Source organism: Carassius auratus, chromosome 46 (genome assembly GCF_003368295.1).
Source record: "Carassius auratus strain Wakin chromosome 46, ASM336829v1, whole genome shotgun sequence".
NCBI lineage: Eukaryota > Metazoa > Chordata > Actinopteri > Cypriniformes > Cyprinidae > Carassius > Carassius auratus.
Genome location: NC_039288.1, coordinates 15,201,080 through 15,218,134, shown reverse-complemented (window position 1 = coordinate 15,218,134; position 17,055 = coordinate 15,201,080). Strand labels below are relative to the sequence as shown.

Here is a 17,055-nt window from a genome sequence, read left to right as displayed (position 1 = left end):
CGGCTGCTGTGTGAACAGGCTGCTTTCCCAGTGGTTTAGGCTTACAGAGTCACTCTCTCTGAACCTTTGTGTGTGATCACACGGTGGCCTCGGGAGAGGTTGTGTTTCATGGGTTTTGTAGTAAAGACTGAATTAACTAATTACTTTGTGATGTTCATTTTCATCTAATTGCCACCCATTCATTTTTCTGAAATGAACTTCACTTTGTAGTGCTTGAGAAAGCAAGAAATGCTTATGTTGTGTTTTTGTTTCCTTTGCTTTTTTTCTGTGTCTCATGAGGTATTTTGAGTTTCACAGTTTTCTGTATGACCAACAATTTTTTTTATAAAACAGGAAGTTTAGGAGGTATATATTAGACTTATTCTCACCAAGCCGGTGTTTGATCAAAAACACAGTGAAAATTATAATAAAAAAAATCATAATTTATATAATATTTTACAATGTAATTTACTCCTGTGATGGTAAAGCTGAATTTATCAGCAGTCATTACTCCAGTCTTTAATGTCACATGATCCTTTAGAAATCATTCTAATATGCTGATTTGCTGCTTAGGAAACATTTCTTGTAAATGATGTTAAACCATAATGTATGTTTTGGGATTCTTTGAATGGCAAGTTTAAAAGAACAGGATTTATTTAAAATATTTTGTAACCTAGTGAATATCTATATCAGTGGTTCTTAACTCCAGTCTTTATGCACCATCGCTTTGCATATTTTGCATGTCTCTCTTATTTAACACATTTAATTCAAATCACCATCTCATGAGAAGAGCTCCATGCATGAACGGTGTTCCCATTGCCATGGTCCTTATATAGTGTTCATTGCTCCCTACTCCCTGAGCACGGGAAATCTGTTGAAGTTTGTTTCACTTCGAGAAACACAGATTTTCGCTACACCACTGCCTGCAGCATCTTAACACTTCTTACTAAAGAAGTGTGAAGTGATGTAATATACCTCTGTAAATAAAAGCAATTTAAATGTTCACATTTATGCACTTACGTCACGCTTTAATGCCCTTTAAATGGAACATGCGCTCCCTTCTAAATGGAATCTTGGTGGAATATCCTGTGAAGTCCACTTGGAGGACACTTACAGCCGAATAAAACAAACAACAACGAACAAATGTAGGAGGGATTAATAAAAATGTAAATTAAAAATTCTTTTAATGTTTTCATGGAAGATAACGACTGTAAAAGTGATGTACTTTTGTATTTTGGTTAACTTATAGAGTTAACCACATCAATTCATCTGAATAGGGATGATCAGGAGGGCCCTCTGCTCTATGTTGCATCACGTACCTCCACGTCTCTTTTCTCACTGGAACAGATCACTACTACTAGGCGCCACACTTCCTTATTGTTTTACTCAGTGTTTTCCACATTGGCAGCTTTCAGGAGTCTTTCAGCTAGTGTGCAATTAGCAGTACACCGTGATTAATCAAAACACTTCATAACTGCCCTTTACCGATTTTCTTTTTTGCATTGTTTGCACAAAATTGATGAGGTGTGTGCTCAAAAGCTTCAAGTGGAATTAAATAGCTGCTTAGTCACAATAAGGTGAAACGGGCAGTGCTGAGACATCAGCAGGATGGGGATTGGAGGTCTCGATGTTCTTGCGTCACTGTTTAATACCCTGCGGTAGTGCAACCAGGTGAGTGTACCTGTTACATTACCTGTGAGGGGTGCCTAAATGGATTGGTCATGAAAAATTAAACCCTCCACAATACTTCTGTGTGGGTGGCAGAGTTCCTAAGGCTACATCTAAGTGAGGTTTTTTTTTAAAATGCTTTTCCAGAAGCTTGAACAGGGCTCCAGACCAAAACTTTTTTTTTTTTTTTTTTTTTTTGTCACCCAAAGAAAGTTTCCCTTACTGTTAATTTAACCTTACACTTGGACTTTGTACACTTGATATATATTAATATGGGTTAAATAACCAATATTAATAATAAAATAAAAACTGTATCATGAATGTTCATATTTATTTTTCCTTTAAGTTAACAGTTTAATCTATATAAGAATGTTTTAAAGTAGTGGTTCCTGGTTGATTTTGAATTGGACATATAAGAAATGGCTGAGCAAATGGAGTTAAAGCTCTGAATGATTCACTGAGCAAGTCTAATTTAAACCACTAACTCCCAAGCAATTTCAAGGGTTAATTCTCAACATTTTTGATAGGCTTTATTAAAAAGAATCGGTTCATGAGTCACATTTTCATGAATCGGACACCATGGCTCATGCTGTGTTCATAGTTGCATGCAAAAAAGCATACTTAAACATGATTATATGTAAAGAATCTTTGTGTGCTGCCACATGAGGGTTTCTTGACTGTTGCCAATGTTGACTAGATTTTAGGTTGTTTTTTGTAGCATTTTCAACAAAAAAAAAGTAATTTGCAATCAGTTTAGTAGCAGTCTGGAGCCCCTTTTGCCAAAATAAAAAAATTCTTACAGAGCTTGAATCTAAGGCATTTTGAGAAGGGTGGAATAGTCTTTTCCTGTGTTACTGGGGGTTTAGATGCTGTTGTCCTGCGTCACTCTACAGCACAGTTTTGTTCGCTGCTGCAGTCAGAGATGGAGAGAGAGAGAGAACTGCATTCCTTTTTCGCCTGGTGAAGGAGAGCGGGAGGTCATAGAGGGGTCTGATTCTCTAAAACTCCATAATGGGAGGATATAGCTGGGTAAATGGATTTGGGTTAACCCTTCATTCATGTTGGCAAACGGTCTAGCGGATAGACTGTGATGAAGGGAGTGAAGGAAACAAAGAGGGAGGTGACTGCAGGGGGAAAGGGAGTCTCGTGAGTGGAATGTAAAGTGTCCGTATTGAGGCAGTAGCTGTGTAGCCTCGCCGTCGAGCGACACCAGAGCTCACAGCTGATTTTGCATAAATCTTCAGCATCCACGTGAATCATCCAGCCTCTGCTCAGATGTCGCTGAACTGTCCTTCAGCAGATGGTGCAGTGATGTTTGAAAAGCATTGATCCCCTGTTCCCTCGTGAGGTCTCCGTGACGTACCGTTAATCAATCGAATGCTGCATGACGCAGGGAAATAAAAATATTGAAATGTAATAGTGATAAATTGTTTTAAAATATATTAAAATAAGAATTGTTGTAATGTCATATTATCGTTGCTGTCATATTATCATACTAATCAAAGTTTTGAATAGTAGTATAACTATATAAACACACTGAGTTGCTACATGCAAGTTATCTTTATACTGTCAGTCATACATATTATAGATTTTGCATATTAATATGCTCCTAACTTTTAAGTATTAAACATCAACATGTAACTCTTCTCACATTGTTTGTGCTAGAGACATAAGTTATACCTTAAAGGGGGGGTGAAATGCTCGTTTTTACTCAATATCCTGTTAATCTTGAGTACCTATAGAGTAGTACCGCATCCTTCATAACTCCAAAAAGTCTTTAGTTTTATTATATTCATAAGAGATAGATGGTCTACCGATTTTTCCCGGAAAAACACGACCGGCTGGAGGCGTGATGTGTGGGCGGAGCTAAAGAATCACGAGCGCGAGTAGACTTTTGCGTTGAGAGCGTTTGGAAGCTGTGACATTACCGTGAGGAAAAAACCATCATCCAAAACAAACCATTGCTAACAGTCAGATTCAGCGTATATTTATGATCCAGAATCAGATCCAGAGGCTGAAATTTAACAAGAGCAGCATCAGCAATGACTACAGCAGAACGTCTCTATGTGGTATGTACTGAAACTGTATATATTTGCTTAGCGGTTTTGGAAAATGACTAAGTTCCACTTTGTCAACCTTTTTTTTTTTTTTTTTTTTTTTTTTTTTGAAGCTGTACATGTGGAAAGTGCAGTTTGATGACAACATCGCATGTTGTTTACTTGATGTGCTTACGCGCCGATAGCCAAGTTAACAACACAGAGATATTTTAAGCAGTTTTACTCACCGCCTGCGGTTCCAACACACGATCATGACCCTTTTTCGTTGGGACTGCATTATCCTTAAGAAATAAATGATGTGCAAATCCGGCGTCAAACTGGGCCTTGTTTGTAAAACAAGCATCTTCGAAAAACTCCGTTGATGCTCTGTAAAAATAAACTCCATCCAATGGTCCCTTAATGCTGTTTCTCTTGGTAATCTGTGCAGGGTTGTCTTCCCCTGGCAACCAAAAACACACTTCTTTTGTGACATTTCGCGACGCTCTCGCTCTGATCAGTGAACGTCTGTTGTGCTGTGCTATACGAGAGCGCGCGCTCTTCTGGCAGAAGTGCCCTCAGGACCCATATAGACGGTTTCATCGGGCGCACGTGCCTGGACCTAAGTTAACTTCCGGTCTGTGTTATATCGGTCTGGCTGCGGTGCCATCTACAAACGCAGTTAAAGCCAAGGTGATTAGTAAACTGAAGTTGGGCTCAGGTGGTTGTGCTGCGGTATGTGTTTCCCATACATTTATTTATTTTTGGAGACTCGCCACAATTTTAAAACTGATCGATTTTCAAAAAGGCTTCGTTAAACATGAGTAACGTAACATTAAGTAACGTACTGCACGTTTAATAATAATAATTCCTTACATTTATGTTTAAATATCAAAACGAGGCACAGTTGTTTTTATATCGCTGTATTTCTGAAGTAGCCTAGGACTTGCATGTTATATGCGTGATAAAGCTGCGTGTGAGCGTACCAGCTCTGCTTTGTTTACAGCTGTTACTGGGGAAACCTCTATTTCTCGCGCTTTATGTCTATGCTTTAAAACATCTCCTGCGGGTAAAGAATGAATTTGCATTTTCATTAAGTCCGCCTGATCCACGCAGCAAACATATTTTGTTTATCAAAAAATATCTACTCTAGAGGGACTTGACTGTTGTTATTGATTCTATTTGGAGTCTACCAGAAGTTAAGTTAGGTCCACAAAAGCGCTCACGCGCATTAACGTTTGTTTATGTTGATGCCGTTGAAACAGTCTATAAGGAAATTCCGCTCCATCTAACGTCACACAGAGCCATACTCGAAAAAAACTTTTCGAAACTTGTGACAAACCGGAAGGAGTATTTTTGAAACAGAAATACTCCTTCAAACGTACAACTTAATTTTTGCAACTTTGTCCATGTTTAGCATGGGAATCCAACTCTTTAACAGTGTAAAAAACTCAGTATGCATGAAATAGCATTTCACCCCCCCTTTAAATCCTCCAGCAATCTGAGAACATCTAACTCCTAGCATAGCAGCACTAAAGCCCTGCCCCATCGCTCCGTTACCCATTTGAAATCTGCATCATCCTGCTAAATAGGTGAAGATGTAGCAGGAGATTGCTTGTATATTTATATCCTACCTCGGCTCCTAAGAAGGTGAGTCATAAACTCTAGTCCATGTAGCTGCTTTTGTTTCACTTTGCTCTCATGGAAGAATTACCTGGAAGGCCTGTGTTGGAGATGGCAGCCGCCCACATCTCCATGTCATTATCGGCGTCTTTTGTACATCTGCAGGCTGATAGCATGTAAAATGAGGCAGCATAATGGCATCAAATTCCAAGCATCTGATCTGTTGGAGGCATATCCTGTCATCTGCAGACCAGCAGCGAAAATTGATCGTTTAGTTGTTTGTATCTCCTCTTCCAAAATGCAGTGAAAGCTCTTTGTTTCAGAGCTTTGCTGCTAAAACTGAACTGAATGAATTTTGAAAGTTTTAAAGTCATCATCCATTATGCAGTCTTTTTGAGAACGTCTTCCTAGTGAGTTCCAGAAGTTGGTGGTGAAAAACATGTGTTAATGAGTTTTAATTCTATATCTTTTATTTGATTCCCAATGAAAATATTTCTTAAAACTGTAAAATAAGGCTTTGGAAACTAGACCATTTTTGATTACTACTTTATGCTGATTATGCAATTAACATTGAGTGTAATGTGTAACAGTGACTGTAAAATATTTGGTTTATTTTTTTGTGGCTAATTTAATTGGTCATTTGGCTAGTTTTGGGCTACTTTTCATAGGGCTATGGGTTAGTTTTGTTACGCAGATCTGGCTGCCCTGTCTTGACTGTTTTTTTTTTTGTTTTTATACTTAAGTTGACAAAATCTACCAGTATTGTAAGACATAAATACATGTGTGAAAACCACAATCTATGAAACAATCCTTATCTTATGTAACGCTCTTCAAAAAATTTATCTTATTTCAAGAATTTGGGGAATTTAAATGGGGAAATAGATTTTTGCAGTGTAAACACCTCATTGCGTAACCATCCTAGACTTGTAAACTATTGACATTTACCTTATCTATTATCTTATTGATCTTACTATGAATGATTCATCCTTGCATGTTTAATTATTATAAAGCATTTTATAAGCTCACAGTATTAGTATGGAAGAAAGTAAGAAAGTTTCTGTCACTAATTCTGTTCTGTTACATCTCAAATTTGATCTACTGTCTTGAAACACAAAATTAAACAAACTTGAAACATTAAAAGTGCTCTGTGTCAGAGCAAAAAATGTATGAAATATATTTTTCTTTTACTGCACGTTCAAATTTGATTATCTCAACCACAGAATCAGTCACATGACTTTTTCTTTTTGATTCAGTCACTATTCTCTTAATCGAGGCCTCACCTGTAGGGACATCAGTGTAGTAAGACATTAGAGACTTATCGCAGGAGGATTCTGGGGGGTGGGGACAAGTGTAGACAAGTCCCTGTTGACCCCAAAGTAATATGGTACGGCACAATGTGCTAATGCAAGCCACTTGAGCAGTTGACCTTAAAAAGGGGCAATAGAAAGTTATAGAAATATTAGCTGACTGCTTTTGACACTTGCTAACCGCTGCAGTGTGAATGTCAGTCACGTCTGAAAGAAGGTGACAAGCAGCCAATGTAAACAAGCTTTTTGGGTTTTACATGCATCGTATGACTTCCTGTCCACAAATTAATGTTGTCTTCCTCCCAGTGACACTTTTTCCTCCAAGTCTTCCAGCTTCTAAATTTAATGTGCCCTCGGTGCTAATAAACCAAGATAGTTTCCTTTGCTATGGTTATGGCTCTGACTCATGGGAATCATTCTTAGAAGTACTAAATCAAGGTTACTCTGCAATCGCTCAGGTGGGGCATTTCATTGTGCTTTAAACTCTGCATCACGACCTAACTGCAGGCCTGTAGCCTAAACAACCACCCTGTCCCGGTAGAAAGCAAGTGAGAGCGTGAATGAAAGACGGAGACAGGATGTGCAGTTAAGAGTCGACATGATTTGACGAGATAAATAATCAGTGAGCCAGATGGCCGCTCTCATTTTTTCTTGTTTAAAGGGGAGGTGTTCTGCTCTTTGTCCTCTCTTGCTGTCCTCTGCAGGCATCGGTTCAGTCCCATTGGCGGCAGTGGGAACAGGCTTTTGGAGGACAAGTTGTCTGTATGACAGGGAGCATATCCGGCCCTATGTGTTTACGTGCTTGGGTCGTCACTGCACTTACGGCCTCTCACTGTCAGTTCCCTCGAGAAAAGCTCCCATGGCAGCCCCAGCAAATTCAGACTGCTTAGGAGGGAGTGTTCTTTGTCCAAACCAACCAAAGGCAATCAGGGACGATGCAAGGAGCTGTTGATGCTCCCTTGGAAGAAGGGATTAGACCCACCTAAACTTTGCTTAATAACATGTTTGTTAGTGGTCAAGATGTCCCTTATGTTTTCTAAAAAAAATATGAGCTAATGTCAACTAGGGTTGTATGCTCGTTTAAGTATTTCACAGTACAGGCGCTTTCTTTTGTCTTGATCATCCAAAGAAGAATATCTTTGGCACAAATTTTTTTGTAGTTAAAACCACACGTGGAGTTAAAACCACATGCTGCAAGCATTATCACGACTTACATGAGGATATGCTGTTTCTCAGGAAGGGGAAGTAGTTGAAGGGTTTTTTTAAGTCATTGAGGAGCGTTTGACAGTTTGTTTCCAACCTTTCATTAGCAGCAAAAATGATACAACCACTTGCTCTGTTAGCTTTTTAACTTGGTTGTTTTGATTCAGTGATTAGTGACCTTTTTTGTGTGTGTGTGTGTGTGTGTGTGTGTTTTGGGTTGGTATTTGTCTATCTGAGCACCGTTAGATTAAATCACCTAGGGATCAATAAGAAAACTCTAAGCTTCATAGTATAGCAGGCCTTTGACAATGTTTTTGAGCATTCTTTTAATTAAAATGCCCGAGGCTTGTGCAATTATTATTATTTTTTTTACTTTCTAACTCATTGCCATTAACTAGTGTCATTAAAATAACATTAAACAGTCCCAAAAAGATTTTTCTACAATCTATTCTTATAAGACTTTCTCTCCTTGTCTAACTTAAGTAGGTTACCTTGTTACATGACCTTTTTCTAACTTGAGGTATATATCGGGATTATGTTCCACATTCTTTGGTTTAGTTTAGGGGCATTTTAAATGTGTATTTTTATAAATGGGATCATAGAAACGTTATTTTTGAAATCCGGAGTTCTCTTAGAGCAGCACTGAGTGCACTTCACTGTCTAAGTGTGTGGTTAATAAATCTATTAAAGCATGTTCAGTGGCAATAGATCTAATTTATTGCACAAAATGTGCTGTTTATGTCAACTATATATATAGTTTGTAAGTATTTTAAAGCCCTCTACGTTCTATGGACAAATAGTTTAATCTCAAACTAAATCGTTTTACATTGAGTGTTAGCTTGACTGTGCACCATAGTTCATATCAAAATAGCTTTTCCATTTTTGGACCTGTTAGTTGTAGGTCTGATACCACCCATCATGCCACCCGTCACTTGGATGTTGGTGAAACCTTAGTCCAGAAAAGGCAAAGCTTCCAGGACCATATTATTTAACATTCTTTTCACCTAGAACATCTTGTGAAAGGATGCTTCATCATTGCCTGCCCTTTAATAAACTCGATTTACATGTCAAGCAGCAAGTTCAAACAGACGCCATCTCAAATTACTAATAAACGTCAAGTATTTTAGCCAGCTCAAGTATCAGTCACCTAAGTCATTAAGAGATTTGTTTGGAAAAGATTAAGGTATTTACATTTGCTCTTTTCCTAGTAGCAATTACTAAACCCCCCCTCTGTTTGTGGAAAGAGTGAAGTGGAGTCTATTTTTGTCCAAGTAAAACAAGAAAGTTTCAAAGCTTTTGACGCTGTTCATTAACCTCTTCAGTGTAGGTCTTGTCCAGAAAAACGTTGTTGGAGGCTTTTCTCTAGTGTGTGTGCCAAATAAAATTTCTCTGGTGATCTGCAGATTCACAGCAAAATCTGTAGATGCTGAGATTGTCCTACTATGTGACTGGATGAGATGAAGGATTGCCGTAATTCTTGTGATATTTTGTTTGGTAAAGCTTGCTTGAGAACTTAGGAAGTGCGCCTTAAAAGGTTTTTTGGGGGGAAAAAACTTGACCCAACCACACCCCATGATAACATGGTTTGTAATGTTGTCTTTTTAGATGAGTGATGGATTTTTGGCCTTCATTTCATCCTTTGAAAGCACAATCCATTATCGTCAATTGCCAAGCCATTAGGTGTAAAGCCGATACTTGAGATTGAGACTTGAGGAGTTGCTTTCTTGGTGGTTCATGGTTTCGACTTGACACTGTGCCTTTCATTAGAAAGTGTAGTAGCACCTTTGCTTTGTAGTGGCACCTTTACCTTTCTTCTAAAGTGTTTTGGCTCTTATTGGGGTCTGATATGCTCTTATAAATTTGGAATGGCATGATGGTGTTATTTTTGTTGGCCTTGTTGGCTTCAAGCACTGGATTTATCTCTATCTAACAGCATGTTTTCGTTTCCCTTTAGTGGGTGACAAAGTTCCTGCTGACATTCGCTTGACTTCAATCAAGTCAACGACTCTGAGGGTGGACCAGTCCATTCTAACAGGTGAGAACAATGGCTTTACTAATTCAAGTTGACTTTTTAACTATCACACAGGTGAAATTACTTAGGACACTGCAGTGTTTTATCGGCAACAGGATGTGATATCACAATCTATTGATTCTGTTTTCAATAAAACAAATTCCATGTAGCATAAAATAAATTATTATTTTTTGCAGCCTTCAAAACGGTCTGTTCATGGAAGGCAGCAGAGATGTTTAGTCTATTTTTTATATTTGTATAATTCTACAATATCCTTTTATCTCATCACAAAACTGTGTTTAAATCGAATTTCTGTTCCATTGAACAGTGGTGCAGGAAACATTGCCACAGTACGCCACCTTATAAAGTCAATTCTGTAGTTTATATGAGGTGGAAAAATATAGCCTTTTTTTCTGAGAAGATTCAGTGCTTATTTTAAAGGGAGATCAGCTGTGCTCAGTCTCTGCAGTCTTCAGTTAATGGGGAAAGACTGAAAGGAAGTGCTCTTGTAGGAGGCAGGTCTAGCATCACTGCCTTAATTGGTAACGGTCTGTTCGTCTTCTCCACGTCTTTTAGCTGCTCCGTCTATGTCTATTTTTTTTTGTTGGGATTCTTTGCCATCCTGGCCAGTACTGAACAGTTTAATCAATTACACAAATGCCCATCAAGGACTTTAATTTGGGCACCCGACTGATGAACTAAAAAAAATTATCTACATGTATTACTGTACTATAAGCTTAGAGGGCAGACAAATAGTATCACAGTTTTGATTTCCCACTTGTCATTTGTATCTTCACAGGAGAATCTGTGTCAGTAATCAAGCATACAGACCCTGTCCCTGACCCTCGAGCTGTGAACCAGGACAAGAAGAACATGCTCTTCTCTGTAAGTCAGGCCTCTGATGACTGCTGTCATCTTATTATTTGTGGTACCTGATAATGCAGAACTTAGTTAGATTTTTTTTTTCTCCTCAACTTCAAGTACAGTAGCTTTCAAAAGTTTTTTTGGATAATCTAAATGTAAATATAAAGCAAACAAGCTGTGAAATATCCAATATTGGTTGATTCCAATTAAAAAACTAATATATTGTGCATTTTTATTTGCATGGTTCAGGACTACTTTTGTTTCTAGAAAACACTTAGTAGAAATTAGATATAAGATTGCTTATATTGAATATGGTTATAATTTATAGCTTTAGAAAACTCACCCTTGACTTCATGTTAACAGGGTACCAACATTGCTGCAGGCAAAGCAGTGGGTGTAGTGATCGCGACGGGTGTGCACACCGAGATCGGCAAAATCCGTGATGAGATGGTATCCACGGAGCAGGAGCGCACGCCGCTGCAGCAGAAACTGGATGAGTTCGGCCAGCAGCTGTCTAAGGTGATCTCACTCATCTGCATCGCCGTGTGGATCATCAACATCGGACACTTCAACGATCCCGTTCACGGTGGCTCGTGGATCCGTGGGGCTGTGTACTACTTCAAGATCGCTGTGGCATTGGCTGTGGCCGCCATCCCCGAAGGCCTGCCTGCCGTCATCACCACCTGCCTTGCTCTGGGGACCCGTCGCATGGCTAAGAAGAACGCCATCGTACGCTCTCTGCCCTCAGTGGAGACCCTCGGGTGCACCTCCGTCATCTGCTCAGACAAGACCGGCACCCTGACCACCAACCAGATGTCCGTTTGCAGGGTGAGAATGCTGGGAATATTGTAGCCAATGGAAGTGAACTTTGATGAGCCGCTTCGGGGCTCATCAAAGAGGAAAAAATTACTTACAACCCCTGGCTATTACTATTCTGTTTAGCCCATAATTTCAACGCTTGGCAACAGTGAGTCTGTTGTTGTTTAGAAATTTGCAGGCTGGGGTTCAGCCAAGAACCAAGAGCAATATTACTGCAGACAATTGGCTGAATAAAAAAAAAAGAAAGAAACGTGATTTAGCATTAATCTTACACTGGCTTCAAACTAAAGTTGTGGGAAAACTGTTCAACTGCATTTTTGATATTGGCATGATTAATTTAGCTTCATCTTTACGCTCCTCGTGACCTTGTGTTGGACCACCCCAGGTTGCACATGGATTTCCTTTAATGTTGTTTTCCTGTTTGACAGGATTCGTTTCAAAGGACAACATGGTTTATTTCTTTTTTTCTCCTCCCAACTTTCAGTTCTTCTCTCTTTCTTCTTTCGCACCTTTCCTGTGAGAGCTGATAAGTATGCGGTATTCAGTAACTTGCAGTAGTGTTGCGTAACTGACCTTGTGTGTGTGAGATCTGTCTGTGATCCAAAGCAGAAGGTATAGGATGCTGATTTCAATCTGTTTTCTGCCTGTATAGAGGTTGATGTTAATACCAGGCTTGTTTTTATTTTTAATAGAGATGATTTCAAATAATATAATGCTTGATTTATTCTATAAATGCTCAGGATGTGGCTAAACCAAGATCATTTTTCCCCTAAATGTCCCGTTTGCCTATATGGGAAAGGGTTTCTAAAATTAGCAGCGTTTCAACAGAGGGGAATGTAATCTTGTTAACCCTAAGTATTAAACATGTACTTGTATTAAACCGTTTCCGCTGCAGACACACGATACTTCTACTCTTGCATCTTACTGAGGTGCCATTATTTTTCTAAGAGATCATATGTACTGGTCGACCGATTTTATTTTATTTTTTTAATTAATGTTGAGAGCGAGGTGGCTGATATATACAAAATACAATTCAATTAATTTGAAAGATAACACATGCTGCAAAGAAATTAGTTTATTTTACTAATAAAAAACTAAAGAATTGAAAATTAAACATACATTTTGACTTTAGATGGAAATAAATATATATATAAAAAAGTAAACACTGTAAGGAACCGTGCACAATTTCAGTACTGTCAGAATTACAGTACTAGTTCAGCCAAGCAGAAAGATTTTGGGCAATAATAATAATGAAATAATTAATAATGCAAAGTATTGGCCGATACATCGGCCTTGGTAGAATGTAAAATGTGGTTAAAAGCCACAGACATGTTTGATTTGTTCGTGAACCGTTCTTTTGAGTCTGTTCCTTTCAGTGAAACATTAAAACCTGTTCTGGTTTCAAAATGGTTTGAATGATTCATTAGTGACTCGTTCTTTTCTAGTGAAATAATCTTTCGTCAAATGAGTGCATAGGTCATGTAAATATCAAGGAAATTTACTTTTTTTTTTTTTTAAGTGCATGGAAACATGCTAAAAACCACATGCCAAAGTCATGATAAACACAACATTTAAGCATCATATCAGCATGTTTTGCCAACCAAGCACCTCACAAGAAATGTTGTTAACTAGTTGGTTAATTAATGCCTGTCTCACTCTCTCTTCCACACACACGCGTCTGTCCCCATCTTTTCAACTGGTGTCCACTGGGTTTTAGCACTACAGCAGGAACGCTGTTCCACTATATCATCCCACTCGCTCTCATCTCTTTTATTCTCTTCTCTTTCTTGACAAATCTGGGGGCTCTGATTGTCTTCTATGCTTAAAAAATCCTTAATGCTCAATTGCTTGTTTCAGGAATTTTGGAGGGGTTTTAAAGCCCCTTTGAACTTAGGTTAAGTGAGCATCATAAAGTGTTTACATTCCTTGTACAGTCTTGTTCAAAATAATAGCAGTACAATGTGACTAACCAGAATAATCAAGGTTTTTAGTATATTTTTTATTGCTACGTGGCAAACAAGTTACCAGTAGGTTCAGTAGATTCTCAGAAAACAAACAAGACCCAGCATTCATGATATGCACGCTCTTAAGGCTGTGTAATTGGGCAATTAGTTGAAAGGGGTGTGTTCAAAAAAATAGCAGTGTCTACCTTTGACTGTACAAACTCAAAACTATTTTGTACAAACTTTTTTTTTTCTGGGATTTAGCAATCCTGTGAATCACTAAACTAATATTTAGTTGTATGACCACAGTTTTTTAAAACTGCTTGACATCTGTGTGGCATGGAGTCAACCAACTTGTGGCACCTCTCAGCTGTTATTCCACTCCATGATTCTTTAACAACATTCCACAATTCATTCACATTTCTTGGTTTTGCTTCAGAAACAGCATTTTTGATATCACCCCACAAGTTCTCAATTGGATTAAGGTCTGGAGATTGGGCTGGCCACTCCATAACATTAATTTTGTTGGTTTGGAACCAAGACTTTGCCCGTTTACTAGTGTGTTTTGGGTCATTGTCTTGTTGAAACAACCATTTCAAGGGCATGTCCTCTTCAGCATAGGGCAACATGACCTCTTCAAGTATTTTAACATATGCAAACTGATCCATGATCCCTGGTATGCGATAAATAGGCCCAACACCATAGTAGGAGAAACATGCCCATATCATGATGCTTGCACCTCCATGCTTCACTGTCTTCACTGTGTACTGTGGCTTGAATTCAGAGTTTGGGGGTCGTCTCACAAACTGCCTGTGGCCCTTGGACCCAAAAAGAACAATTTTACTCTCATCAGTCCACAAAATGTTCCTCCATTTCTCTTTAGGCCAGTTGATTAGTTCTTTGGCAAATTGTAACCTCTTCTGCACATGCCTTTTTTTTAACAGAGGGACTTTGCGGGGGATTCTTGAAAATAGATTAGCTTCACACAGACGTCTTCTAACTGTCACAGTACTTACAGGTAACTCCAGACTGTCTTTGATCATCCTGGAGGTGATCATTGGCTGAGCCTTTGCCATTCTGGTTATTCTTCTATCCATTTTGATGGTTGTCTTCCGTTTTCTTCCACGTCTCTCTGGTTTTGCTCTCCATTTTAAGGCATTGGAGATCATTTTAGCTGAACAGCCTATCATTTTTTGCACCTCTTTATAGGTTTTCCCCTCTCTAATCAACTTTTTAATCAAAGTACGCTGTTCTTCTGAACAATGTCTTGAACGACCCATTTTCCTCAGCTTTCAAATGCATGTTCAACAAGTGTTGGCTTCATCCTTAAATAGGGGCCACCTGATTCACACCTGTTTCTTCACAAAATTGATGACCTCAGTGATTGAATGCCACACTGCTATTTTTTTGAACACACCCCTTTCAACTAATTCAACTAATTGCCCAATTGCACAGCCTTAAGAGCGTGCATATCATGAATGCTGGGTCTCATTTGTTTTCTGAGAATCTACTGAACCTACTGGTAACTTGTTTGCCACGTAGCAATAAAAAAAATACAAAAAACCTTGATTATTCTGGTTATTCACATTGTACTGCTATTATTTTGAACAATACTGTATATCCAGGTCAGATGGAGTAGTGATGTTTTCATGAAATGCTGTCAAACATCAGACATGTTCTGTAGCGGATTGTTCTGCCACCTGCTGGTGGACAATTTGTTTGATTCATATTTTTGTTGTTGTTGCAGATGTTCATTGTTGATCAGGCAAATGGAAGCAGTTGCTCTCTCAAGGAGTTTTCCATTACTGGCTCCACATATGCCCCTGAAGGACAAGTGTGAGTTTGCTGGCCAACGTGCGCACTGACATCTCAAACTGCATGAGACACCTCTGTTGATCATCCTCTTTCCTCTCTCTTGCTCCAGGTTTAGTGAGGGTAAACCAGTAAAATGCTCCCAGTATGATGCTCTGGTTGAACTGGCCACTATCTGTGCTCTGTGCAATGACTCGTCTCTGGATTACAATGAGGTTTGTAATTTAAAATGTTCTAGTAAATGCAGTGTCCCAGTTTAGCTGAAATGCACAATATAGTAACAGCTAGTATTGGCCATTATTGTTAATTTACATTTTCTGTCAACCAGTGGTCACTATTAATGTATTAATCCTGTTAACAATTCTCAAAGGTCTATTTTCATGCAGCGCGTTGTAATCTTGTGATCACTTGATTTAGTTTTTAGAATTGTATTGTCCACATGAATTTTGTTAAATATTTTATATAATCTTTTTGTATTAATCCTATAATTAAATATTTGGTTTTAATGGAATTAATCCTATTAATAGCAGTATATAGTGCTTGCATGTTTTGAAAATGTTTCTAAAGAGTTTCTTTCTATGTCAGGCCAAAGGTGTGTACGAGAAGGTGGGTGAAGCCACAGAGACTGCCCTCACATGCCTGGTGGAGAAAATGAATGTGTTTGACACACAACTGAAGGGCCTTTCCAAAGTTGAGAGGGCGAACGCTTGCAACTCGGTAGGTCAGACATTTCCAACCGCAGAATTGAGTTGGTTGCAACACTAGTGGGTTATGTGGTGGTGGAAGGCCACATTTATTTCCAACATTTATTCATTATGATTTCTAATGTTTAATGTAATGGAAGCTCTCATATCTGATTAATTTGTTGGATCTCAGGTTATCAAGCAGCTGATGAAGAAGGAATTCACTCTGGAGTTCTCTCGAGACAGGAAGTCCATGTCAGTCTATTGCACTCCCAACAAAGCTCACTCCTCCATTGGCAAGATGTTTGTTAAGGTAGCATCACACTTTTCAAGGAAGACTTTAGCACTCCAGTGTTTCATTTATCAGTTCCATGCAGTACTGCTTTATGTTTGAAATGTGATGCGGTACAACAAAGTGCCTGCAGCTTCCTTAAACTCCGATATTTCTGGGTGCAGGGTGCTCCAGAGGGAGTGATTGACAGATGCACACACATTCGTGTAGGAGGGAATAAGGTTTCACTGACAGCAGCCATGAAAGAGAAGATCTTGTCTGTGATCCGAGAGTATGGCACAGGACGTGACACACTACGCTGTCTGGCTCTGGCCACCCGCGACAACCCATTGAGTAAAGAGAGTATGGCACTGGAGGACTCAAACAAATTCATTGAGTATGAGGTGAGAAGGGCATTGCCATAACAAGGCTAATTTCGACGTAATTAATTATAAATATTTATTAATAGTCTGTTTATTCTTTTAGACGGACCTTACCTTCGTGGGATGTGTGGGCATGCTAGATCCACCCAGAGCTGAGGTGGCAGCTTCCATCAAACTGTGTCGTCAAGCAGGCATCCGAGTCATCATGATTACCGGCGACAACAAGGGCACGGCCGTCGCCATCTGCAGGCGCATTGGAATCTTTGGAGACGATGACGATGTGTCGAGTATGGCCTACACTGGTCGAGAGTTTGACGATCTGTCTGCTGTGACCCAGCGCGAGGCGGTGCTCTCTGCCCGTTGCTTTGCCCGTGTCGAGCCATCTCACAAATCCAAGATTGTGGAGTATCTGCAGTCCTACGATGAGATCACTGCCATGGTAAACGAGAATCCAGT

The 17,055-nt window shown here is 39.1% G+C and overlaps 1 protein-coding gene across 1 annotated transcript in view; it reads left to right on the top strand.

The window, feature by feature from the left end:
- The window catches only part of LOC113064328 (sarcoplasmic/endoplasmic reticulum calcium ATPase 2), a 32,471-nt gene that overhangs the window by 9,349 nt on the left and 6,067 nt on the right, over nt 1-17,055 (top strand). Inside the window, exons 6-14 of the mRNA XM_026235063.1 lie at nt 9,768-9,848; nt 10,624-10,709; nt 11,052-11,516; nt 15,198-15,286; nt 15,375-15,477; nt 15,848-15,979; nt 16,139-16,258; nt 16,402-16,620; nt 16,703-17,038. Coding sequence (XP_026090848.1) covers nt 9,768-9,848; nt 10,624-10,709; nt 11,052-11,516; nt 15,198-15,286; nt 15,375-15,477; nt 15,848-15,979; nt 16,139-16,258; nt 16,402-16,620; nt 16,703-17,038 — 1,631 coding nt within the window. The remainder of the gene's footprint in view (nt 1-9,767; nt 9,849-10,623; nt 10,710-11,051; nt 11,517-15,197; nt 15,287-15,374; nt 15,478-15,847; nt 15,980-16,138; nt 16,259-16,401; nt 16,621-16,702; nt 17,039-17,055) is intronic.